The sequence below is a fragment of the Budorcas taxicolor genome, chromosome 17, assembly GCF_023091745.1.
Source record: "Budorcas taxicolor isolate Tak-1 chromosome 17, Takin1.1, whole genome shotgun sequence".
Lineage (NCBI taxonomy): Eukaryota > Metazoa > Chordata > Mammalia > Artiodactyla > Bovidae > Budorcas > Budorcas taxicolor.
This window is the reverse complement of record NC_068926.1, coordinates 72,949,145-72,974,431: the sequence shown is the minus strand read 5'-3', so window position 1 is coordinate 72,974,431 and position 25,287 is coordinate 72,949,145. Positions and strand designations below refer to the sequence as shown.

Below are 25,287 nucleotides of genomic sequence, written 5' to 3'. Positions count from 1 at the left end.
CCGCTCGCTCTCTCTTCCCTCCGCCCCGCGACCCGAACCCCGACCCCTGACCCCGGCGGCGGGAAACGCGCCGCGATTCAAAACCGGCGCAGCTTTATTGGGCTCGTGCGGCGGACACTCGCATTGTCCGGCCCGCCCCGCGCTTCCCGCCAAAACGCCCGCGGCGCATGCCCGGCCAGCCAGGCCGACTGGGAGAGGGACGGGGTGGGGGGGGCGGGGAGCACGCACTCCCGGCGGCCCTCGCGCGCACTTCCGCCCCGCGGCCGCGCGCGCGCGCCCCTGGAGCTAGAGGACTGGGCTGCGGGAGAGGGGCTCGAACGGCGCGTGGTGATGACGTCACAGGAAGCGGGGACGATAGAGACGCCCCTCTTGCGCTGCGCACGCCGGCGGCCTGGCGGGAGAGCGGCGGGCCGGAGCAGTAGGCGGGCGCGGGCCCCTGGCGGGCGGGCGGCGCCGCGCGTGGCCGAGGCCCGGCCCGGAGCACCGCGGGTTCGAGTCCCGGCCCCTCCCAGGCCGCAGCTGGACGGTGTGCGCTCCAGGCTCCAGGCGAGGCGACGGACGCTGCAGACGATGGGAGACGAGCTGGACAGCGAAGTATGGTGCGGGGGAGCCGGCGGATTGGGGGCTGGGGCGGCAATGGGCTGGGGAGGCCGGGGCGGGGCTCCGGGCGCGCGGGCCGTCGCCAGCTCCGCGCCTGCCGTCTGCACGCAGGGCCGGGCGCATGTCGGGGACCCGGGTCAGGACGGTACCGAGGTGCCGGGCCCGCGGCGGGAGGAGGAGCCGGCAGCGGCGGCCGGGCCCGCGGGGCCGGGGCCCTACGGCTACATCCGAGCCGGCCTGTTCACCTCGGAGGTCTTCAAGTTGGAGCTGCAGAACGTGCCGCGCCACGCCAGCTTCAGCGATGTGCGGCGTTTCCTGGGCCGCTTCGGGCTGCAGCCCCACAAGACGAAGCTCTTCGGGCAGCCGCCCTGCGCCTTCGTGACTTTCCGCAGCGCCGCCGAGCGCGACAAGGCTCTGTGCGTGCTGCACGGGGCGGTTTGGAAGGGCCGCCCGCTCAGCGCGCGCCTGGCCAGGCCCAAGGCTGACCCCTTGGCCAGGAAGAGGCGGCAGGAGGACCGTGGGGAGCTCCCCGCTGGTCCGGCGGCTTGCGTCGCCGACGTGGTGACCCCTCTCTGGGCCGTACCCTACGAGGAGCAGCTGGAGCGGAAGCGGCAGGAGTGTGAGCAAGTGCTGCAGAAGCTGGCCAGGTGAGGTTGGGCGCGGGCATCCCGGGCTGGGCGCTGCGTTCGCTCAGCCCGTTCCCTGCACCTCGCACACAGGCTCTTAGGGGGCTAACCCGGTAAGAGCCATGTGTTCCTGGCTCGAGACAGCAGGGTCCTGGGCGCCCCCAGGGCTGGGGGGTGGGGTGTTGGGAGCCCCACCACCGCCCTCCCTCTGCCCACAGGGAGATCGGGAGCACCAACCGCGCCCTGCTGCCCTGGCTGTTGTCACAGAGACACAAGCACAACAAGGCCTGCTGCCCACTGGAGGGCGTCCGGCCCTCCCCCCAGCAGGTTAGGCCTCGGGGTCCCCCTTGGTCCTCCTGCGCTCTTAGAGCTGCTCCTGGTTCTCACCAAGCACCCATCAGCGTGGTGCCCTTGGCTGCCAGGCCCGTGGGGGAGCCTGGGCCTCGCGTCACCTCTACGCTGCCAGTGTTGGACGGTCAGAGAGAGAGCCGGCGTCTGTCCCTGTTGGCCCCTCCCACAGACCGAGTACCGGAACAAGTGCGAGTTCCTGGTCGGCGTCGGCGTGGACGGGGAGGACAACACGGTGGGCTGCCGGCTCAGCAAGTACAGGAGCGGGACGTGCGCCGTGGCAGCCCCCTTCGACACCGTGCACATCCCTGGGGCCACCAAGCAGGTGGTGAAGGCGTTCCAGGAGTTCATCCGGTGAGGTTGCTGGCAGCCTGGGACGTCCGAGGCCGAGAGCAGAGGATGGGGTCCCGCCCAGGAGGGGGCTCTGGTGAGGGGGCTGGAGGACGCAGACTTGGGGGCCGACGCAGGCACTCAGGGCCCCCCTGTGGCTCCCTCAGGTCCACTCCCTACTCGGCATACGATCCGGAGACGTACTCGGGCCACTGGAAGCAGCTGACTGTGCGCACCAGCCGCCGCGGCCAAGCCATGGCTATCGCCTACTTCCACCCACAGGTCTCCGGCGGGCAGGGTGTGGAAGGGGCGTCTGGGCCAGAGTGAGCCTGGACGCAGTCTCACCGGCCCTTTTCTACCATCTGCTCCAGAACCTGAGCCCGGAGGAGCTGGCGGGGCTGAAGGCATCTCTGGCCCAGTACTTCATGGAGGGGCCGGGCAAGGCCAGTGGGGTGACCTGCCTCTACTTCGTGGAGGAGGGACAGCGGTCAGTAGTCGGGATAGCTGGGGCGGGGGTCCACATGAGGGCTGTGACTGAGCGCTCTCTCGCGCCCACAGAAAGACCCCCAGCCAGGAGGGCCTGCCTCTGGAGCACGTGGCCGGGGACCGGTGCATCCGTGAGGACGTGCTGGGGCTAACCTTCCGCATCTCCCCCCACGCCTTCTTCCAGGTGTCTGGAGCCCGGGCTCAGGAGGGCACTTGGGGTGGCGGCCCAGGGCGGCCGTGGGGCGGAGTATCTGGGGGGAGCCCAGGGCCACAGGTGGGGTCTGTGGTGCTTGCTGCTTCGGGGCCCGCAGGGCCGGTGCTCGGGAGGAAGCAGGTTGCCGCGGCACGGACTGTTCGAGCCGGGAGGCTGGGAGTGGTCGGAGGGGCCCTGGGGCGCCCAGGGAGTCAAAGGCGAGGAAGCAGTTAGGGAGCCAGGCGCAGGGTGGGGGCTGCTCTGACGGCCCAGCCCGCACGCAGGTGAACACCGCTGCGGCCGAGGTGCTCTACACGCTCATCCAGGACTGGGCCCAGCTGGACGCAGGCAGCACGGTGCTCGACGTGTGCTGCGGCACGGGCACCATCGGCCTGGCTCTGGCCCGGGTGAGCCCCCCACCCTGCTCCTGTCGTCCCCCTTTCTATCTGTTGTGAGACCCCCACCCCGTACCAGCCCCTCCTGTGCTGCCCCAGGAGGCCCGGGCTGGGCAGTCATCAGCCCCTCCTGTCCCCGCTCCAGAAGGTGAAGAGAGTTGTTGGGGTTGAGCTGTCCCAGGAGGCCGTGGAAGATGCTCGGGTGAACGCCCTGGACAACGGTGAGGGCCCGCGGTGGAGGGGGTGGCCCTGAGCCGATCATGCCCGCAGGGCGTGGGCCCCACTGCAGACCCACGGTGCACCACGCCGCCTGGGGCTGCCCCGCAGGGAAGGGCTTTCCTGAGGCATCTTGGTCTTGGGGCTCTGGGACACAGGGTGGCCCAGCAGGCCTGTAGGAGGGGTCACAGGCCCCCTGACACAGCTGACCTGCCCCTTGCAGAGCTGAGCAACGTGGAGTTCCACTGTGGCAGGGCTGAGGAGCTGGTGCCCGCCCTGGTGAGCAGACTGGCCTCCCAGCAGCTCGTGGCCATTCTGGACCCACCCCGCGCCGGCCTGCGTGAGTGGCCGCCTCCCCAGGGGCTGCTGGGAGGCAGAAGGCTGCCCAGGGGCTGGCTGGGCCTTTCCCTCGGGGGGGCGCCTTGGGGACCCCCTGTGAGGCTCTGTGTCTCCCCAGACTCCAAGGCGGTCCTGGCCGTGCGCCGGGCGGAAAATGTCCGGAGACTGCTGTACGTCTCCTGCAACCCGCGGGCAGCCATGGGCAACTTCGTGGAGTAAGTGTGGGGTTGGGTGGGCGGCTGGAAGCCAGGTTTACCCCTGCAGGGTGAACTGACCCCCCACACTGACCGTGCTCCGTCCTGTACAGCCTCTGCAGGGCCCCATCCAACCGCGTCAAGGGTACTCCCTTCCGGCCAGTCAAGGCTGTGGCCGTGGACCTGTTCCCTCAGACCCCGCACTGTGAGATGCTCATTCTGTTTGAGAGGGTGGAGTACCCCAATGGTGCGGGGGCCCTGGAGCCCAAGTCTCTGGTCCAGACCCCACCAGCACCCCCAGGTGACACCCCACTGGAAGCCAGGGTCTCCCCTCCTTCTTAAGGGCAACGGAAACCAACCCTTTCTGGAACAACGCCTGGATGGCCACAGGCGGAGCCTGGGGTCCTCAGGCCTGCCCGGGGACAGCCAGGCAGCAGCCAGAGGCCACCGAGCCCATCCCTCACGCCCAAACAGGCCACAAGGGCCAGAATAAACAAGTGCTGAACTGCCAGTGTTTGTGATGTGAACCTGGGGGGCAGGCCCTGGAAGGCACCTCAGAACTGGAAGTGGCCCTCCCAGCGCCCCAGGAGTCCCAACAGAGCCTGCGCTGCTCAGAGGGGCAGGGCCTGGGGGCCCGCCACACCTTGTGGAGCACACAGGGCACAGTGCCAACCCCCCACCCATCTGCCTCTGCCCCAGGGGAGGCCCCTCCTAGTGGAGGGGAGCGGGGGACCCCCGCCCTCTGGGAGGCTGCAGCCCGTGGAGGACCCGCAGCCGCAGGACCAAAAGCAGGCCATTCCCTTGGGACAGCTCTGCTTCCTGCCCGTCGAGGCTCACGCCTGTGGCCGTGACCCAGCTGCCCCCACAGGCCCTCCCTGCCCTCTGCCCCTGCAGCAGAGCCGTGCCCACACCCGGGGAGGGGGACAGAGGGAGGCTGGACCACGGCAAGGGCACCAGCTCCAGTCTGCGTGAGGCACTGCTTTAAGGGCAAGAACAGTCCAGTTATGATTCACCACCATAGACGGGACAGGACAGAAGCAAGCGTATAATTACAGCGACTTGATTCGTGGATCGTTTTACAAAGGTCTGTAGGGGCTGACCTCAGTCACGTGGAGGGGCGTTCTGAAGGCTCCACGGCTGAGGCTGGGACAGACCCGCCCCATTCCCGGGACCACCCAGACACCGCATGGCCGCAGGTAAAGGCGAGGGCCACCCGTGCCAGCATGAGCATCTTCAGTTCCTTTTTTTTAAGTCCACGAGCTAAAATGCATCAACCGGTCACATCCGCTACGTGATTCCACACCTATCTTCTACCCTCACTGTAAAAGCTTCTTTCCAAACGCTAAAATATCATAAAAGCTTTAAAAATTGATGGACTGACAGACTGGACTGTGCAAAAACTTAGTAAAAAATTACCAGAGGCCAGCAAAGGTGAGGGGCCTCTATCTACGAAGGCGTGTTCAGGGCACTAAGAACGGACGCCAGGCTGGCAGGCAGGCAGGGCAGCGCCTCTCTGGGTGAAGAAAGATCACCGTGGTGGTTTGCCTGCAACCTCTGAGAAACAGCTGTGACACTAAGTCCTGTTCATTCTAAATAGTCCTTCCTACTGTTAACTCTCAGAAAAAAGAAGGAAAGCCCAGGAGGCTGGGAGGTGAGGGTACCGGCCTGCGCCTTCTGGCTGGGTCCCTACATGCCTGTGGGGGCCAGGGGTGCGTGGCCTTCGCATTTCACGTCATCAACTATCACTTCCAGTCAGTGCACGTTACATAGAGAGTTCATGAAAACCTTCAGAGCCCGTCCACACGACCAGAGCCTCACGGCGATCTCCCAGCTGTCTGTGGTCGCCTGTGAGGCAGGTGGGCAGAGGCCAGGACACAGCCGCCCGGACTGTAGGTGGCCTCCGGGGGAGCTGCATGGCCTGCCGTCAGGCGTGCGGCGGGGGCGTGGGCCAGAGGCCTGGGCAGCAGGGTTCGTGGGGAGGTCCCCAGTGCGCTGGCAGCCCTGCCGGCCGCCCTCACACGTCCACGGTGCAGAGGGGCTCGCCACCAGGCTGCGCAGATGCCACGATGGACATCTTGGGCTTCCTGCGTGTCTCCTCCTGGAAGGACACTGACGTCAGGTGGGGCCACAGGGACCGCAGCTTGAGGTCAGGGGTGGGGCCACGGGCACTGCGACCTGGGCACGGCGGGGCCCCGGGGAAGGGGTGAGCCCAGCACGCACACCCAGCAGAGGAGGGTCGAGGTCGCAGCCCCCGGGGCCCCGGGCCCGGGGCCGCCGCCTACCCGCTCCTCCGCCAGCCGCCGCATCTCCTCTTGCAGCTTGCTTAGGATGTGCAGGTTGGGCTTGTTCTTGCGAGCGAACTGCTGGAGCTCAATCACGCTCTTGTCCGAGGTCTCCTGGGGAGCAGAGCCTGCTGGCAGCACCAGCCGGGGCCTCCCCTCCCACAGCCCAGCTGCCATCTGCCCGCTCCCGCCGCCTTAGGCGCAGGGGGTCTGCTGGCCCCCACAGCTGCCAGCCGCCAGCCAGGCACGCACCGTGCCCAGAGGCATCCAGCAAGGGTGGCCGGGACCCAACGTGGTCAGGGGGATGGCATGCCGGCGCAGGCTCGCCCTGCCCCGCGGCCGCCGGAGGGCCCACACCTCGCTCCCCACACGTCCGTGGGGTGAGCACCACGTGAGGCGGCCTGCAGGCTGCACCCCACCCGATGGCTCTGGGGCCTCCGGGCAGGGCCGAGCAAGCTTCTCCCCAGCTCCCGGCCCAGCAGGACGCTCTCCACGCACAGACAGGAAGGCAGTGGCTCAGCCACACAAGGCCCAGCGCCTCAGGGACCCCCACACCCCCCAGCCCAGAGCCAGGAACTCTCCAGGAACAGCTGGGGTGTCCTCCACAGTCCTCACCCTCCACACCCACCACTCACTGGGGACTGTTCCTGAAGTCGGGGAAAAAAATCAAAAACCAGATGTCACTTCCCTTCAGTTTCCCCTAAATGCACAAAAATTTAACGGTTGCGAAATCTCAACATCTTGGCCAAAACAGAGGACACACACGGGCTGTTGTGAGGCGCGTGGTGCTGGTGCCCGGGGCAGCGCCCACCTGCCCGCTGCGCCCCTCCAACCCCGCTACCTGCTTGACCATCTTGCTGCTCTCGCGGCCGTACATGCGCAGCAAGGACCCCCAGTTCTTGACGTGCGGGTGCAGCAGCTGCAGGATCTTCTGAGACGCTAACTGCTTCCCGACGCGCTTGTTCTTGCCTAGGCGGAGACGTGGACACAGAGTCAAGACACCCATGTCCACAGGGCACCGTATCCAGACGGGCACACTCCACACAGCCCCGCCCGCCAGGGGCTCAGGGAGGGCAGGAAGCCCCCCAGGCTGCGGCTCTCAAGGGCCCCTGCCCACAGCTGCAGACACACAGATGATGCGTTCTGCAAGGCAGGCTGGGGCCCGGGGGGAGTCCTGTGCGGCGGATGTCCCTAGATGGAGAAAGGAGAGGCTGGGGTGCAGAGCAGGCTGGAGGGGCGCAGGGCCTCTACCCTGGGTGGGTCTGTTCCCACCCTGCCCCCTGCTCAGGGCTGGACTTGGCAAGCACTGGCGTCCGTGGGGGACGGCCTGGTCTGCACGGGCATGACCTCCCTTACCCGGTGCTGGGCTGTGCTTAGACAGTCCCACAGTCTCTGTGTGAGGCCACCTCCAGCCCTGGGCGAGGCGACGAGCAGCGGGCCTGCTCCCCTCCCAGGGACCCAGGGCTGAGCAGGCCGTGCTGGCAGCAGGGCCACGGCCCAGCCAGCTGAGCAGCTCAAGCCTGGGACGCTGGCCGCCACAGCGGCATGCAGGCTGGCTGGGTCTCAGGGTGACGTGCGGTGCGGCAGGCACACCTGGGAGCCATCAGCATGTGGCTGAGGCCCAGGTGAGCCCAGGCAGCGGACCCCATGGTCACGGAAAGCAGGTGTGCGGGGGCCAGGGTGGGAGGCTTACACCAGCCTCGCACTGTGTGCTTGCCGCACGCCATGACGTATTCGCTCTTCTGGTTTTTACCAGGAACCACTTCAAACTTGATGGAGGTGTCTCCCATCCCGTGGTTTCTGGGGGACAAAGCAGACAGTAGGCAACATCGCCCTGAGATGGCCCTCACCGTCCTCCCCAGACCGCGGCTCCCAGCCCAGAAGGGTTCTCCCAGGCCCTGCGGGTCCCCTGGGGAGGCCCCAGGAAGGGACACCCCACCTTTTAAGGCACTCGTGGAGGATCTGGTAGGGGGAGAGCAGCCCGGCCTTGCTGGTCAGCTCGTAGACCCGCGAGTCCTCGATACTGATGTGGTTGAAATACTACAAAGGGAAGTGGCCAGTGAGTGCCAGCCACGCCCAGGGCCCATCCAGCCGCCCCCGCCCTTGTCACAGCCTCTCAGCGACACTAACCACACCTCAGGCCGGGCCACCCGAGACACGCCTGCCTGCTGGCCTCGGAGCCTGTCCTGAACCAGAGTCTGATCGGACGACTGGGCCAGAAAGCTAAAGACACACGACCTTTGGAAAAACCTTGAAAACCATCGTAAGTGAGTTCAGGATAAAGTGATCGGACACAACAGAACAGAAGCTCAGCCATGGTGACGGAGAGGCGCCCGGCCAGTTCACAGAGAAGGAGGCTGGCAACAGAGGCCTCGCCAGCCCGGAGCCGGCTGGGACCCTCGGGAGCACAGCCCCTCCCTGGCTGTGACCCAGAACCACACGCTCTGTCAGAGCTTCTCAGGGAGGCCCCTTCCCCTACTGCCCAGCCCCTGGGGGCCCCAGCCCCACCGTCTTCATATGGAACTCCAGGAACCTGCTCCTCCAGGAGCGAGGGAGCTCCCTGCCCCACAGCGTCAGGAGCTGGCCCTGATCTCAGCAAGCGGAAAAGCACCCTGAGTGTGCCTCCCTCCCAGCACCTCTGGGTGTTGGCCAGCCAGGGCACCCTGAGCCCCGCAGTCAGGGTGCTGCTCAGACTGCCGGCCACAAGGGAAGAACCCACCCCCGGGCACAGGGGGCGGAAGATGGGGCTGCAGGTCCCGTCCGCCTGACTGCACAGGGGTGCTCCCGGCAACCAGCCCCCTGCCTCGAGCCACCTCGACGTGAACTCAGGCGGAGGGAAGGGGTCAGAATAAAGGGTTCCCTTCACTTAACCTGTCTGTACTTTCTGGTTGCACCTCCTGGCACGCAGGATCCCAATTCCCCAGCATCAGAAGTATGGAGTCCCAACCACAGGCCTGCCAGGGAAGTCCCAAACATCCCCTTCACTCTTCTCGAAGGGAGCTGCTTCAGGGACTGGGGGGGGCAAGAGCCAAGTGGCAGTTTCCCTACCTCAGTAGCTCTGTGCAGGGACCAAGGACAGAGGGCAAACGTCTGTGTGTCTCTTTATCACACGATCACAAAGACACATGCGCCTAACAGCCCCAAATGCAGGGAGAAAACCTGAGGGCTGTGAAGGGGCAGCTCGGCAGCAACTGGGGACTCAGGCCACTCGCTCCAGGACAGACCCCCGGCAGGGGAGCACGCCCCTCACCAGCTCGGGCTGTTCACTCCGCCGGCAAGCACACACGCCTAGCCTCTCAGGCAGGCAGAGCACAGCCTCGACATACGGTAAACGACCGACTGGAATCACACAAGCTGTGGTTCTGAATCACAATAGAATTAGGTTAGGAATCAGTAACTGGAGACCTCCCTGGTGGTCCAGTGGCTTAGACTCCATGCTCCTAACGCTGAGGAGCAGGGTTCGGTTCCTGGTCAGGGAACTAGATCCCACATGCTGCAACTAAGACCTGGGTCAGCCAAATAAAGATTTTTAAAAAAATCAATAACTGAAGGAAACTGGGGAGACACACAAATATATGAAAAGTAAACGGTCCTAAAATAACCACTGGCTCAAAGGAAAAAATCACAAGGGAAACCAGGAAAACACCGAGCCGCAGGTCAGACCACAACACACCTATATCAGAGTAGGAGTGCGGGTGTAAGGGAGTACAGAGGGAAGGGGCAAGAAGGTGGGTGCAGGGCAGCTCAGAGGAAGCTGACAGCTGTAAGCGCCACACCTAAGGAGACCTCAAGCCAACACCCTAACCCCTAGGAAACTAGAAAAAAGGACAAGCCAAACACAAGCCTGGCAGAAAGGAAAAATAAGGCTGGAGCTGAAACAGAGAAGAAGGACGAGAACTCCCAGACAAGCAGCAGCTCGTGTGTGAGAGGACCAGCAACACGGGTCGCACACTGAGATCGGCCGAGAGCAAACAAAGGCTCAACCTGCTAAAACGCAGGCACAGAAGCAAGGACGCACAGCCCCGCTGAAGCACACAGGGCCACAAGAGGGCGCTGCGAGCTGCCAGGCCCCTGGAGGGCCTGGCCACCTGGGAAAACTCCTGCAGACCCAGAATCCCACAGCCAGCTCGAGCAGCGGCAGAAAACCGGAAAACGCCTAATGAGTAAACACTTCGAGAGCAAGGGGAAGCCCAGGCCCAGATGGTCTCACTGGTGAATTCCACCAAGCATGAAAAAAATTAGCACCAATCTTTTGCAAACTATTCCACACGATGAAACAGGAAGGAACACTTTCCCACTCATTCTATGAGGCAAGTACTGCCCTGGTTCCAACACCAAAGACATCATACGGAAAAAAATGCAGACCAGCACCCCTTGAAAACACAGCTGCCGAAATCCTTAACAAAACAGCAGCGAGCCAAGCCCGTCCACACAAAGGAGGCTGCAGCACGGCCGAGGGGGACTCACCTCAGGAAGGCGAGGTTCGTTTTACATCCAAAAGCAAAGCAGCACAACCCCACACCAGTAAAACCAAAGATAAAAACCATGTGATCATCTCAAAGAAGCAGAAAGTTCAAAACCCAACACCCACTGCAGACAGTCAGCAAACCAGGAGTGGAAGGAAACGTCCTCACACCGATAAAGCCCCAGCTCAGCAGCAAGAGCACGTGGGTCTGGCCCCACCGACTGCAGAGGTCAGAGGCGGTGGGCCCAGCACAGAAAGCAGCCAGCGCTGCAGGGCCGGCGGGCGGGTCGAGCCTGGGCTCAGATGGCGGGCCAGGGCTTCCTTCCGGAGTGATGCACACAAGCTGCGCACACAGAACCCACTGTGCTGCGTAGCTTCAAAGGGAAAAACCATGGTGTATCTAAGGTAAACTTCAATAAAGGTGTTATAAAGAAAGAGCGCAGGGGCCTCCCTGGTGGGCCAGTGGTCGACAGCATGCTTCCAACGCGAGGGGCCTGGGTTCTGTCCCTGGCCAGGGAACTAGAGCCCGTGTGACGGAACTAAGCCCGGCACGGAGGGAACAAAGACAGCCTGGTGTTTTAAAAAAAGGGCAGGGAACTTCCCTGGTGTTCCACTGGTTAAGAACTTTGCCTTCCAGTGCACGGGGTAAGGGTTTGATGCCTGGTCCAGGAGCAGAGATCCCACATGCCTTGCGGCCAAAAACACCAAATTAATACAGAAGCAATATTGTAACAAATTCAATAAAGACTTTAAAAAATAAATAAATAAATAAAAAATTAAAAAAAGGGCACATCCTTCAGTGTGAGCAGCCCTTGCTGCAAAAACCCACGGAAGCAATCTACCCAAAGCAGCTCACCAACAGTTCCAAGCGGTTCTCAACACAAAGAACAGTCCAGCTTTCGCAGCCTCTGCCTCAAAGGCTCGTCCACCGCACGCCTGTCAGTGCAGAGCGACTTCCTCGCAATACGGCAAACGCAGCCTCTCACACCCACAGCAAGACGGGGACAGAGACCCAGCAGGAGACAGCCCCCGCCCGGCGGGCCCGTGCTCACCTCCAGCTCCTCACTGTCTCTGGGCTTCTCCTCCGATGTCTGCTTGACGAAGTCGGGGATGAGGATCTCCAGCGTGGCGCGGGCTGTGGGGAGGAGCACCAGGTGAGGGGCCAAACTCAGACAGGAGGCGGGCCCCAGGGGCGGAGCGGCACTCGAGGCTCTGCAGGCCAAGCATGGGTGCCCTGGGCACAGCCCCGGGCATAGGAGCGCGCCTGCAGGGGCCGGCCTCACCGGGGTGGGCTGGGGGTGTCGAGGACGGCTGCACCTCGCAGCTTTCTGCCCTGAGAGCCCGCGAACAGCCCACTGGTGGGTGGAGCCGAAGACCCTCTGGAGCCTCTCTAAAGTGGAGGGGCCTCCTGGAGGGGGGAGAGATCACGTGACGCCGGCAGAGGCTGGCTCAGTGCCTCCCCAGGAGAGGGGCTAGCCGGCTCCCAGAAGCACGCTGACGCGCCAGCGGGGGTGCAGCCAGCAGCAGGAGCCCCCCTAGAGCCTGCCCGGCTGTGCTCCAGACCGGCAGCCCCAAGCCTCACTGGAAGCACACGTCAGGACCCCCGAGGAGCACGCCCGCTGTGCGGGGTCTACACAGATGGCGCCCAGGCTCAGGCAGCGCAGAGCACTGTGCGTGTGGCGGTAGGGGGGTGCATGGAGGGCCGGGGCAGGAGGCGCAGGCCCACCCGACCGAGCGGACGAAGGTCCTCTACGTTCGCTTCTCCCATTCTGCCTCTTGGTGAGCCCTTCCCAGTGAGTGCATAAGTGGCCCACCCCACCTCCGGCCGGGGCGGCCGCATGCCCCCAGCAGGCGCCTTACCGGCTCTATTCTTGGCCAGCTTCTTGCTGCTCGCCGTCCCAGAGCCATAGGTCACACCGTCAATGGTCACCGAGGCCCCGAAAGGCTCGCTCGGGTTCTCTTAAATCAGAACGACCCCTTTAAAACACACGTGGCCAGGACGCTCACAGCACACACATACACTCCGCTCACTGAGGAGAGTGGGGCAGGGCTGCTGCAGGAAGGCAGGGTGGGGGTCCCCGGGGCACTGGGCAGCCACTGAGGGAGACAGGCCAGAGGCAGAGCCTCCAGGAACGGAGAGCGAGGTCTGAGAGAGGAGGGCGGGCGCGGGGTGCACACAGAACGCGAGGGGCAGGAACACAGACACGGAAAGCCGAGAGAAAAGGGAGGCCACGGCGGACCTGAGCTTCCAGCCTTCACTCAGGAGGCTGAGGGCGGCCCAGAGGGAGCCGGCAGCCCTGCGGCTCCTCCACCCCGAGGCCTGGTGGGCTGTGGGGAGAGGACGGCAGGCGAGGATGACCCCCTCCGTTTCCTGTCTCATCCAAGGCGGAGAAGGCAGGCCGGGACAGGGAGGCCTGGCCGGGACGGGAGTTGGGGACGGGGGACGGGCGGGCGGGGCGGGGGGGCGCTCACCGCACTCGAAGAAGCCGTAGACGGGCCGGACCTTGAGCACGCGCTGCATGTACTCGTGCAGGATGCACACCTCGGACTTGCCGTTGGGGTTGATGACGAACTCTGCGCGGGGCGACAGGGCCCGTCTCAGAGCAGCCGGCACCCCCGCCTGCGGGGGCAGACTCGGAGCCGCAGGGCGGGTGGGGCCCGGCTCACCTTTCTTCGTGGGCGCGTCCTGCACAGACAGCGTGATGAGCTTCTGGTTGGCGGGCAGGATGGGCCTCTCGGACTCGGCCTGTTTTCGCTTCATTTCTCGATTGAACTGCCGACGCTCAGCCCACGTCCTGAACTTCTTCACGGTCACTTGCTCAAAGTCGAAGCGCTTCTCCAGGTAATTCCGAAACTCCTCAAGGTCTGCACAGATTGACCAGACACCCGAGTGACGGACCCCCAACCAGAGTCACTCCCTCGGTGGCAGGACGGGTCCAGCCACACAACGCCCCTCCCGCTTCCCCTCAAGGATGAGGGGCCAAGCAATCAGGCTCCTTAGCTCTGCCAGGTCCCCCAGGGAGAAACTTCTGGGCTATCCTTTTAGTTTATTTAGAACAGAAAAACAAAAAATTAAGAAAAAGGAATGTTTAAAAAACACACCACCATCAGCCTCCAGGACCTTCTCCCCATCCGGAACCAGGTGCCAATGGCCCGCATCGGAGGCATCGAGCCCAGCACAGCCTCCTGCCCCCGCCTCTCCCCCAGGACCCCAGGCCTCCCGTCAGCCCCACCCTGCTGTGTCCCCCAGAGGCCTGGACGCCACGCACACGCTTGCACACTTAGGGACGGAGCAAAACCACAGAGCTCCCCACACAGGAGTGTATACCAGTGGGCACACGCTGAGGATGGCGCCATGGGGACACCATCAGGCAGACGGGGGGCCCTCCAGCTGTGTCTCGAGAATACCCCCGTGCCCGCAGAGCACCAGTGCACTCCCCGGAGGCTTCCCCGCCAGCCCCAGACACGGCCCCTTCTTGGGAGCAGCCCCCAGCCCCTCACGGGCAGGAGCATGCAGACAGCTGGGGATCAAACACGCACCGCCCTCTAACAGGGACTGGGCAGGGGCTAAGAGAGCCGCCCCCACAGAACAGATGCGGGCGGGCCAGGGAGAGGTTACCCAGGACCAAGGGCGCCCGCGGGGCTGAGGCAGTGGCTGCGCCCACCCCAGCAGGGGGACCCAGGACCAACAGGCACACACCCCGCGCCAAGAGGCCCCATGGTCGTGAGCAAAGGCCGTCTGGACAGCGGCGCCGGCCAGCAGGCGGGTCTCCCGAGCGCAGGGGCGGGGAGGCGCAGACGGGGCCCTCCTCCTTAGGGGCCAAGTTCACCCGAAGCTTACCGACCGACTCGTCCTTGCACACCTCCACCTTGGCCTTCACCTGCCCCAGGGCCCCGGGCGCCGCCTCGGCCCCCAGGGGGTCCTTCTCGTCTGGGGGCCCCGCGTCGGCACCCAGGGGGTCGGGCTCATCCGGGGGCAGCTCCGGCTCCGGGGGCGCAAGCCCCGCGCCCCGCTCCCGCTCCTCGCTGTCCTTCATCTTCCGGTAGTGCAGGCAGGGGATGCTGGTCAGGGGAGGGCCGTGTTTCTGCAGGTGGGGAGACCACAGAGGTCACCAGGCCGGACGCACGGGCCTCTGATACCCGCACCGGCCTGCCTGGCGACCACCTCCCTCTGCAGCCTGCGAGACCACACGCGGGACGGACGCGGCCCCTACCCGGATGCTCCCCGTGCCCAGGAAGTAGGGCCTGGACCAGGTGACCACCCGTGACTCCCGGTGCAGGTACACGGGCACTCCGGAGTTGTGGAACGTCATGATCCAGCCGTCGGGCAGCGGCTCCGTCGGCGGGCGGCCCCGGCCTGCGCGGGGCAAGAACAGCTACGGTCACGGCCGCGCGGGTGCCATCAGGACAGTCACAGTCTGCCCCCGGGCGGAAACAGCAGCACGCTGGAGCCCACCTTACAGAAAAGCTCTGAGCAGGGTGAGGATGGCCCACCCCCACCAGGAGAGCCCAGCCCCGCCTGCAAGCCCGCTCCTCTGAGTGCTGGGCCCGAGCCTCTGGGGCCCAAGGGCGCCAACACCCTCCTCACCTGCTCTAGTCCCCGGACACACCGCAGAGCCCCGAGCAGCGCTCCGCAAGACACGGGGCCTCGCTGCAGCTCTGCCGCCCTGACACTGCCTCTCTGCCCGCCTCCCGCGGGCACAGCCACAGGGGCTGGGCAGGCTCCGCTAGGAACCGCAGACTGTGGGTCACTGCTCCCTGTGACCAGGTGGCAAGCCCGCACTGTCCCGAGCTGCCACAGACAGGCCTGGCTGCTGGGAGACGCACAGGACAAAGACTCAAGGACAGCTTGCTTTTCTTACCAGTATTGGGAGCAAGTGAAAAGCTCAGAAACAAAAGTGAAATGCCACGTGGAATCTAAAAAAACACACGGACGAGATGAAAACAACCCCACCAGCTCTTGTGGAAACGGAACGACTCCCTCGTGCCAGGCCTGACACCCGCACGCAGCTGACGCCAAGCGACCACCAGCGTCAGGACAGCCCTGGGACGGCAGGCAAGGCTGGGCACGCACAGGCCCCCTCGGGCACCCCTGCCCCGCAGGCTGGGCCAGGAGCTGCCTGCAACCAGCCCCGGGTAACCGAGGAGGAGGAGGCGAGTTGTGACCCTGAGCAGACCAGCGCGCATGCAGCAGACACGCGCCCGGCCCTGCCGACGGGCCCGCTCTGTGGCCGGGAAATGGCGCACCGGCCACGCCTCGGTTCCTCCTGTCATGTGGGCCACCTGCATGGTGCTCAGCAGAAGGCATCACCTGTGTGCCCGAGTCCCTCCAGCCCCTTCCCGCCGCCCACCCGACACCAAGAGGCACCCCCAGGCCAAGACAGAAAAAGGGGGCCCGAGACGTCCCCGTGTCAGCAGGTGGCTGCACGGGGCGGCTCTGGGCACCCCAACCACTCTTCCCAGTATGCCCGTGACCCCTCCGTCTCTGTCCACACGCGGCCACGGGTCGTGCTTTCACAGCAGACTGTGGACTGAGTCCTGCCTGCTTCCAGTGGTTTCCCCAGCACTCGGCACAGAACCCAGAACTCAGACGGGGGCCACGAGCAGCCCCTGCGCTCAGCACCGCCCCGTCCGTGGCCTCCACACCCCGGCGCCCCCTCCCCACACCCCGGCAGTGCACAGGCTGTGTCCTCACGCTCCAAGCTGCCGGCCCTGATGGGACCCTCCTGCCTGCAGACGCACACAGCCGCCCAGACCGCCTCCCGGCAGCCTGAGCGCTCTCCCAGCGTGCGCGCGCGCCCAGGCGCCTCGCTGCTTCCCGGCCCGACTCACTTTTGAGAACGGTCTTAATCTTGGTCATCATCGGCTGCACACTTGTCTCCCCGTCCGACGGGTGGTCGCTGTCTCCTCCGTATCTCTCCTCCGTGCGCCTCTTCTTGGGGGCACAGAGGCCCTCTTCCAGAAGAGCGTCGACATCGTTGTCAAAATCATCCTGCAAGACACGCCGTTCAGAGGCCGCGGCCCCTGGCACCGCACTCCCGCCCGTGGGCAGGTACCAGCGGCAACGCAGAGAGGAGGCGGTCTCAGGGGCCTAGGTGCGCCTCTGGGTGCGCTAGCACCTGAAAAGCAAAGAGGGTGAAACGGCCAGCCGAAGCACACGCTCGTGACCAGCAGATCCTTCCAAGTCGGCTGAGACAAGGGTACAAGGCAGACCTGTCACCCAAACTGTGTTAGCAGAGCTGGGACCCCGGGACGCCTAACGGCTCTCTCTCCGCGTGGACCTTTCCGCCTCCTGTGGGTTTTTTCCTCGGCTACGTTGCAGCACGGGCTTCCCAGAGATGCTGCAGCTCCCAAACACCTCTCTCTGGGTTTTGCTAAGAGTGCTCCAAAGGAGGGGACGCCGACATACCTCGTAGGAGAAATTCAAGGCCTCTTCGTCCACTCTGTCTCTCTGCACGATCGCTTTAGCCGTGAACCCGCCTGCGCCTTCTTCATCTAGCTCCGCATTGTCAGTAAAGTCTTCTAACTCATCGAGCACTGCGTACTCCACTCTCCTTTCCTGATCCAGCTCATGCTCCTCGTCCCTCTTACCCGCGCTCTCACCCCCTGCGCCTACCCCGTTCCCCACGCTCCCGCCAAAGGGGCCAGCATGCACGTCCCCACTGACAGGGCTGAGGGCCAGGCCACACTCTGCCCGCACGTCGCGCTCCGCTCCCGTGTACAGCACCTTCCTGTCCTCACTCCTGCAGCTCTCCGTAAAGCTCACGCTAATCTTTACATCCTTAAGCAACTTAAGGTCAGGGGAGAACTTCCGGACCGCAGGTGCGTGCCGCGCTGTGCGCGGGCTGTGGCCACTACAGTTCGGGTCTACGAGGAGGCGGGCCTTAGAGGAGGATCCTTTGGAGAGAAGAGAAGCTCCGTAGAAGTTGAGCGGGTCCTCGGCAGGGGGTTCGGCCTGTCCATCACCACCAGAGCCAACGTCCATTACGTCTGCATCACTGGACGTTTGCAGGGGAGGTGGTGGAGACTGTCCATGGGGCAGCGCACGGAGGGGGCGAGCTCGGTCCTCCATCGCCACTCCTCCTGCGGGCTCGCGCGGGAGAGGAGAGGGGCTCCCACATGTCTCCATAGTACAGTGGTTAGGACTACTTTAAAAGACCAGCGCTTTTAAGAACCTGACATAACTCTAGACAGCTAGCATGCACAAGTCCGCCGAGACCCGGGTGCGTCTGCCCGCGCTGCGCGCGCTGGCGGCTTAGCCCAGCTGGCCACATTGCTCTTTTCATTAATGTAGACAGCTTTCAGAACCACTGCCTCAATTATTGGAAATCACAATGCACTCAGCTTAGTGACCGGCGGCCGCGCGCGTCTGTCCTCGAGCCGAGGGGCACCCGTCCTCCTCCACCTGCAAGAGACGCAAAGGCGCCGTCACACAGCGGCCGAGGCCCCCGCCTCCCGGCACCCAGAGTCCAGTGACACTGCCTGAGGAGGGCGCCTTCCACGCTTCAGAACAGGCAAACTTGACTCCCTTCTTCAGAGCCTAAATTATAACTTAAGTCCTGAGTCAAGTATTTTACTAGCTGTCCACTGTATTTCCAACTTCAGAAACACAAAAACCATATTATACTTAGGTTCAAAAAGGATTAAAAAAACCGAAACTCCTGCACTACGCTGCACCGCGGCGCTCCCCTGGCTCGGCTCACGCGGCCAACCTCCCACAGCACACGGGGGCGTGTGGCTTCCATCTAGCACCAGTGACGGGGGTCCACTCACCTGCTCGGGCCGGTCAGTCAGAGGGCAAGCAGGCGGCCCTCCGCTCAGCTCTGCGGCACTACGGCCTCAGAGGTGCGCCCGGGGCTCCGCCCCCTGGGACCCCAGGGCACGGGGGCAGGGGCAATGATGCGGCAGGCTGAGCATGGCTCTGCTCCCAGGAGGAGCGCTGGGAGCCACGGGGACGAAGCCCGGCCGGGCGGGCAGGGAGGGGCCACGGGGGCCAGCTGAGCCCAGGCACGGGGGTCCTGGCAGCCGCTTGGAGCCTGGCTCCATGCTGGGGCAGCAGGGAGGCCCAGGAGGAAGGGACCCTCAGGCCACAGTTCAGTCCCTACGCAGAAGGGAGGCCCACACCCACGAGAAGAGCGGACACAGAACTGACCACACTGCCGAGCGGATGGAGGCGGAGAGCGGGACGAGGCAGCCCCGAAGACCCGCGGGGCCTCTCCCCGGGGGACGCTCAGGCAGGGCCCACAGAGAAGGGTGCCCGGAGCCTCTGGGCAGGCCCGGCCAACAGGGCCAAGGCCACCAGGACGCATCGGCCAGGCAGTCACCCAATCCACAGGAGAGGCCACCCAGAGAGCGAGGGCAGAGCAAGAAAAGGGCTGGGGACGCAACCCTGGGGAGTTCACGCCAGAGGGAAGACACCAGGCTGAGAAGGCAGGGCGGGACGTCCAAACACAGGGCCGCGGCAGGGAGGTCCCAGCACAGCAGAACACGTGCACACACACACACACACACACACACACACACATGCACACACACACCCCACACCGTGCAGACACACACACGAACATGCCATGCACATGGATGCAGACACACATGCGTGCCCACACCCCTCGGGGCGGCTTGCGGGCTGCAGACAGACAGGAGACAGCAGACACCATGTGTTTGAGAGGCTGCAGTGGGGGGACAGGACACAAAAGACAGAGGCTTGTCCAGGGGCGACCGACCCACCGACAACTGTTCACTGACCACCTACTCTGACGGGGCGTCGGCATGAGCGAGAGGGCAGCAGCCACTGACCTGTCTTCTACTTCCCGGGTCCCAAGGTGTCCTCATGTTTCTGAACACAATACCTCCCCCGCAGGCACGTCTGCCAAAAGTGCTAAGGACCAAGGAAACAGGGCACACAGGTGGTGACGGACGCGGAGCCGGGAGGCCACTGAGGCGGCACCGGACGCGCACGAGGACCGCCGAGCGGGGCGAGGCCAGTCTCCTGGCTCCAAGAAAGCTCATTTCAGACAGGCAGGCCGGCACACCCAGCACTACAGGACACAGACACGACCAGGACCGAAGCCCTGGGCGCCAGGCAGGTTTGCAGAGACCCCAGCAAGAGCCCACCCGCGATCCTGGAGGCCGCAAAGGCTAAAACGAAGAGACGTGCAGAGACGGGGACACCTCCGGCCACGTTCAGAGCCTGAGAAGCTCAGTGTAGAAGCACAGAACTAAGATGATAACAATGAAACCTGAAGGGAGGCCTTGAAGAGGTGCCCAGAGTGCAGACTGGGAGCCGCAGCGAGGGATCCTTGGAGCTTGGGGAGCCGCCGGGCCCCGGGGGCGGCAGTGCGCTGAGGGCTCCGCTGCAGGCTGTCCCGAGCACGCTCCTGACCTTCCCCGTTTGCTATCTGCACCCGTCAACGCCTTCCACGTGGCGCACACAGAACACTGCAGATGCCGAGGACCGGAGGCAGACGAAATCCCCGGCCCCAGAGCTCACACATTAGCAGAGAGACGGACAAGTAACCACTAAGAAAAACTGAGACGCGCTCAAGAGAAAGCAAAGCAAGGAGCTGAGGAAAGGGTGGGCAGCAAAGGCCTCACAGCCAACACCCCCGAAGGTGGAGGAGGGGATATTCCAGGCAACACCGAGAAGAGCAAAGGCCCCGGGGTGGGAGCACGGGGTGGCAGATGGCAGCAGTGTGCCCGCGGGAAGAGGCCAGGGCACTGAAGGCAAGCGGAGACAGACCCCTGGATGGGAGGGTCTGAGCGGCGAGGCCACACGGCCCAAGGTCAGCGGTCGCCCCAGCCCTCGGGCAGGCCCTGCTCTAAGCACCTCACACACTGTCACACCAGTGCCCACACAGCACCGTGGGAAACAGGTTAGGGACAGAGACGGCAAGCAACTTGGTCAAGGCCACACAGCGAGAAGGCGGTGGAGCGCTTTACCACCCAGGCAAGGTAGCTCCAGTCTGTACTGCCTACAGCTCTGGGTCCTGAAAATCCCTAAGTGAGTAGATAATAGGAGGCACGAGGGTGAGAGCAAAGAAACAGATAAAGAGGCTCACCAGGCAGCCTGGACCAGCATGTCAAGGTGGAGGCGGCGAGAAACTGCCCTGAGGAGTGCATGGAGGCCGAGGAGACTCCACACTCAGGGACAGAGGTGTCGCGCGCAGAGGTGGTGAAGGCAGCGTGGGGAGTGTTCGGGCGGGTGAAGATCATAGCCTAGGTTTAGACACGGCTACTTGGCACCAAAGTAACACGTGGAGGTGTGGAAGAGGCAGCCGGAAGCGTGCAGCTGTCAGAAGGGAGGCCGGGGCTGGAGACGGACATGCAGGCGTCAGGAGAGACAGAGTTAAAATCAGGGACTGGACGAGATCGCCAAGGAAGGGAGTGCAGATCCTACAAGAAGCCAAGACTCACTTCCCTACCCTGAGGTCACAGTCAGATTATAAAAGCCCGGAGACATGCCCCACATGGTGGCCGGGGCCACAGCAGGCTCAGAGGCTGGCCCTCCTGCCATCGCTACTGCTCCAGCTGACGGCACACACGGATGCAGACCCGGCTCGCCAAGTGGACAGTGAGCCAGCAGCGGACTTGCAGCAGGCAGCCCAGGGTCCCGGCACAGTGTAAAACCAAGACACTCCGACAGCGCCCTTCGCTTGGGTCCACTTGCTGGGCTGGCGTGGAGGCGCTGTCTCCAACGGTCCAGTGCTGTGGCTGCAGCCTCCCGCCCAACCCAGCGGCAGAATGACCTCACCCCGTCCTTTTGTCATCTTCCGTCCGCCTCGCATCCCACATTCACAGGCGCCACTGCTGACTGGCCATTCCCCCGCTCCGCTGGGTGACCACCTGCGGCAGGGTTTCTGGCCCACTCTACCCGCCGCCCAGGACTGGAGTCCAGTCTGCGGCCAGAACACAGGACACCCGCCTAGCATTCGGGGCCTGGCAGTCCCCGGCCCTAGGCAGGAAGGCTGGGCGCCGGGGAACCGAGGCACATGCAGCAGGCAAGCCAGTCAAGTTCCTACCCTGAGCAACCCAGGTCCATCGGAGGGCACCTGGCGAGGACCACTGTCAACAGGTGGTCCCCTTCCACTTGTTTCTACCCCCGGGTCATTGTTACGACAAAACCACATCCCGATCGTCTACGCGACCCTGGGTCCGCGAGCGTGTGGTGGAAAACACGGGAGGCTTCTCACGTTTCCCAGGCTCTCGCGCCCGGCAGGGTCCCGGGCCGGCACCGCCGCGGTCGGGACCTTGCCCGCCCGAAAGCCCTTTACGGCTCTGGGCCCACCGGACGAGGGGGTCTCCTCACACCCCGGGGCCGGCCCGCGCGGAGAGCGAGCGGCGCGGCGGGCCCCGGCCCCGGCCCAGACCGCGGCGGGCCCCGCGCCCGCGCCCTCGGCGCCTCACAAAGGCGGACGGGGACTCGGCGTGGCCGGGCCCGCCCCGCCGCCCGCCCCGCCGCCCGCCGGCCCCGCGGCCTCGGCCCGGGAGCGGAAGGGCGCGCCTCACGCAGGCCACAGCGCCGCCCACCCGCCCGGCCGCGGGGCGCCCCTCGCGCCCCGCACCTACCTCCGGCGCCCGCGGCCCGCCCGCAGCGCAGAGCCCCGCGGCCCGGCCGCCGCCGCCACCGCCGCCCTCCAGAGGGGCCGCGCGGGCGCTCTTCGCTCGGCGGGACCCGCCTGCCGCGCGCGGCGAGCGGAGGGCGGGCCTTGGCGCGCGCAGCCAATCCTGCGCGCGGCCTGCCCGCATTGGGGGAGCCGCCGGGCGGGCTGCGGAGGCCGCCAATCGGCGGCGCGCGGCGCTCGCGGCCGCGGAGCGCGGCCCAATGAACGGCGCGGCTGCGCGGGCGCGACCGGGCGCTGAGGCCGCCGCCGCGCTAACGGTCGCCGCCGGGGCGGGGCTCGGCGCGCGGAGGGCGCCGGGAACGGGGGGAGCCCGCGGGACGCCGGGAGCGGGGGCGCGCGGGGGACGCCGGGAGCGGGGGCGCGCGGGGGACGCCGGGAGCGGGGCCGCGCGGGGGACGCCGGGAGCGGGGGGGCGCGGGAGCCCTGGGCGCGCCTCGGGTCTGGGCGAGGCCGCAGGCACGCCGACCTCCACGCTTTCCGTGTGAAAGCGGTGAGCGTAAGGATAAGGGGGGCAAAGACAGGAGGGCGCTGCTGTCCGGCCCTTCTCGGCTCGCTGGTCCTGCGCGGAGCCAGGACTGCCCCTGCCGAGGCGGGAGCTCCCCCGGCACGGAGACGGCTGCAAACCAAAGCCGGCGGCGCGGAGCGAGGGCCGGGCGGGGCCCGTCGGTTTGACGGTGTTACAGAGCACCCCCCCCCCACCCCCCAACACTCCCTGGCTGCAAGGCCAAGGCGGTGACTTTGCAGGAGACAATTGGGAAGACCGCTCCGCCAGGCGCCCCAGCAAAGGTGCGCACGTCCACCATCAGAGCGGATAAAGACGTGTTGCTTTGTGTCTTCAAGATGCCTCGATTTAAAAAAAAAAAGAGGGAAAAACGCCAGTAAAGGGACATACGGAGGGCCTCCCGAGAAGGACATACTAAAGCCGCAAAGGCAAAACCCGTGTGTAATCACAAAGACCCGGCAAACCCACAGGAGGGTCCTTCTACCCCCAAAATGGCCAGTGCTTTTCAAAAAATGTCAAGATCATTCAAGTCAGAGAGAGACTGGGGAGCCCTCTAGGGCTGGAGGAGCCACAACCAAGTGTGATGAGGGGGTCAGGCAAGGGTTATTAGTGGGACAAAGGTCAGCAGATTAGTTAACAATATTGTATCAATGCTAATTTCATGGTTGTAAATGTTTACTGTGGTTAGGTAAGGTGTTGAGATTTGATCTTGGTGAAGGATACTGGATTCTTTGTTCCATTTTTCAAGTTTGTAGCAAGTTGAAATCATTTCCTAAAAAGAGCCAGGGGAGGGGTGCTGCAGGTCACTAAGCGGGAGGCCCACCTATGCCTTCCCTCCCTGCCTGCCCTCTGCTTGCCAAGCTGTGCCATGGGGTTGGCACCAGGCACCCCACAGCGGGCACTGAGCCCTGTGAGGGTCTGGCTCTTGGACTCAGCCAGCTACTGTCCTTGCCCAGTGCACTCAGAGCCCATGGGAACCCCCAGCCCACCACCCTCCATCTAGCCGCCTCACCACACTTCATTGCCTCGTGAGGTAGGGACCCCACCTACCCAGTCAAGCCTGAAACCTCAGCCGTGCACACTGCAGCCACCTTCCCACTTGGCCTGGCACCAGGCAGCTGACAGACAAGGACCTCACCACGGGGCTGCCCCGCTGTCCTCAGCTGGCTCCAGCATCGGAGTCACAGAGATCAATGCCTGGAAGCTGGAACTCCAGCACAGGCTGGGGGAGGAAACCTTTCCCTCTGGGCTTCTGGGTTTCCACCTCAGCCTTGCTCACTTGAGGGGGTCTCTGCCAGCACAGGAGATCAAAAGACCCGGTGGGGGTGGGGGGGTGTCTCTGCAGACAGGAGCCAGGTGCCCAGGCCCAACAGGACTAGACCCGAGGTCTCTGAGGTTCCTAGCTGGCTGTGTGCTCACAGACGTGTCTCTGTGCCTGCACACCTCCGCTCGGCCATCCTGGGGCTGGAGGACAAGCAGCTCATCGGGGAAGGGGCACGAGAGACCCCAGCAGGGACTCAGGGCTCAGATGCATCTGGCAGCAAGCACAGAGGCCTCTTCTGGGCATGTCAAAGGCCCTTCCAGGAGACAGCTAACCCGGGTCCTGAACCCTCCAAACAACAGAGACCTTGCTTCCAGACACTGGCCTGAGTCAAGAGGGCGTGCAAAGGGCCAGCACGGCCATCCTTGGCTCTCCTATCTACCTGGCTGGGGCATCAGGACACAGGGGTGGGACAGATGAAAGGTCTTCATGCTCTTGTTCCGATCGGAGCCACACTCAGTGCACAGCCTGCCTGTCAAGACAAGGGCTTTCTGTTGTGCGGCAGAGACCAAGACGGGGAGGCTGCCTCAGACAGGGTGACGGTCAGGACTTGAGCAGAGACCGGCAGGGCGGGGAGGGGGAGCCCTTCAGGCAGAGCAAAGGCCCTGGGGCAGAAGCAGCAGTGAGCGCTGGGGCAAGCCAGTGAGCCCAGCATGGCTGGACCCCGAGGGCCACCTGGCCTCACCTGCCCCCTCCTGGCCTGCAGGCTGCAGGGATGTCCCTGCATCTCCCCAGGCCTGTCTCCTGGTGTGTAAAACAAGGTCACAATTTTTTATTTTGCTTGGCTGCCAAGACAAAGTATGCCAGTGAGGGGCTTATTCTGGTTCGAGGCTGGCCGTCTTGAGGTCGGGTTATCCATCACAGGCCCTGCTCCCTCTGAGGGCTCCAGGGGACAGCAAGCCCACCTCCCTGCTTCTGGGGCTCCTTGGCAGGAAGCAGCTTGGCCCCAGCCTTCGCAGGCGTCTGTGTGCCTGCCTGTCCCTGTGCCCACGTGGCCCTTTTTATAAGGACACCGCTCCTACCAATTCTCTTCTGATTATCTCTGGAAATACCTGACGAGGTCACCTGAGGGGCCAGAGCCCAGCGCCATCTCCCAGGGGGCACCCAGGTCAGCCTAGATCCACAGAACCAAGTCTGGGGCTGCTTCCTCGGGCCCGGGCTACCAGGAGCACAGGGCAAAGGGCACATGGGGAGCGTGGGCAGCAGACATCTGAAAGCCTCTCCGGATGGCCCTGCACCAGCACAGCGGCGCCCCCAAGGGCGGCATGGCTGGCCGGGGGGCCTGTGACGCAGGCAGAGGGCACTGGCCGTGCCGGAGCCGGGGGCTTGGCCAATGGCAGCTCCGTAGGACGCGGTGGGCAGGGAGCGG

General features: G+C 64.6%; 2 protein-coding genes across 5 annotated transcripts; one reads left to right on the top strand and one right to left on the bottom strand.

Moving 5' to 3' along the window:
* The first annotated feature begins 482 nt into the window (after positions 1–482).
* Positions 483–4,238, top strand: TRMT2A (tRNA methyltransferase 2 homolog A). The gene is made up of 12 exons (XM_052654365.1): positions 483–594; positions 712–1,247; positions 1,445–1,553; positions 1,747–1,928; positions 2,072–2,186; positions 2,276–2,391; positions 2,463–2,574; positions 2,868–2,990; positions 3,124–3,199; positions 3,418–3,534; positions 3,652–3,748; positions 3,841–4,238. Exons 1-12 carry the CDS (start codon positions 571–573, stop codon positions 4,067–4,069), a joined length of 1,836 nt encoding a protein of 611 aa, XP_052510325.1. The 5' UTR covers positions 483–570; the 3' UTR covers positions 4,070–4,238.
* A 533-nt stretch (positions 4,239–4,771) lies between these two features.
* On the bottom strand, positions 4,772–22,081 carry DGCR8 (DGCR8 microprocessor complex subunit). Of its 4 annotated transcripts, XM_052654724.1 has the most exons (16): positions 22,040–22,081; positions 20,533–20,783; positions 19,271–19,352; positions 16,884–17,879; positions 16,307–16,466; positions 14,689–14,831; positions 14,316–14,559; positions 13,142–13,339; positions 12,947–13,048; positions 12,335–12,433; positions 11,527–11,609; positions 7,949–8,049; positions 7,703–7,809; positions 6,851–6,978; positions 6,010–6,123; positions 4,772–5,825 (listed from the first exon to the last, which is right to left on the bottom strand). In XM_052654724.1, the coding sequence occupies exons 4-16, from the start codon at positions 17,601–17,603 to the stop codon at positions 5,742–5,744; spliced, it is 2,283 nt and encodes a 760-aa protein (XP_052510684.1). In that variant the 5' UTR covers positions 17,604–17,879; positions 19,271–19,352; positions 20,533–20,783; positions 22,040–22,081; the 3' UTR covers positions 4,772–5,741. The 4 variants fall into 4 exon arrangements, with proteins under 4 accessions (XP_052510684.1, XP_052510681.1, XP_052510682.1 ...); XM_052654721.1 differs by lacking the exon at positions 19,271–19,352; XM_052654722.1 differs by lacking the exons at positions 19,271–19,352; positions 22,040–22,081 and adding an exon at positions 21,493–21,527.
* Positions 22,082–25,287: the final 3,206 nt, after the last annotated feature.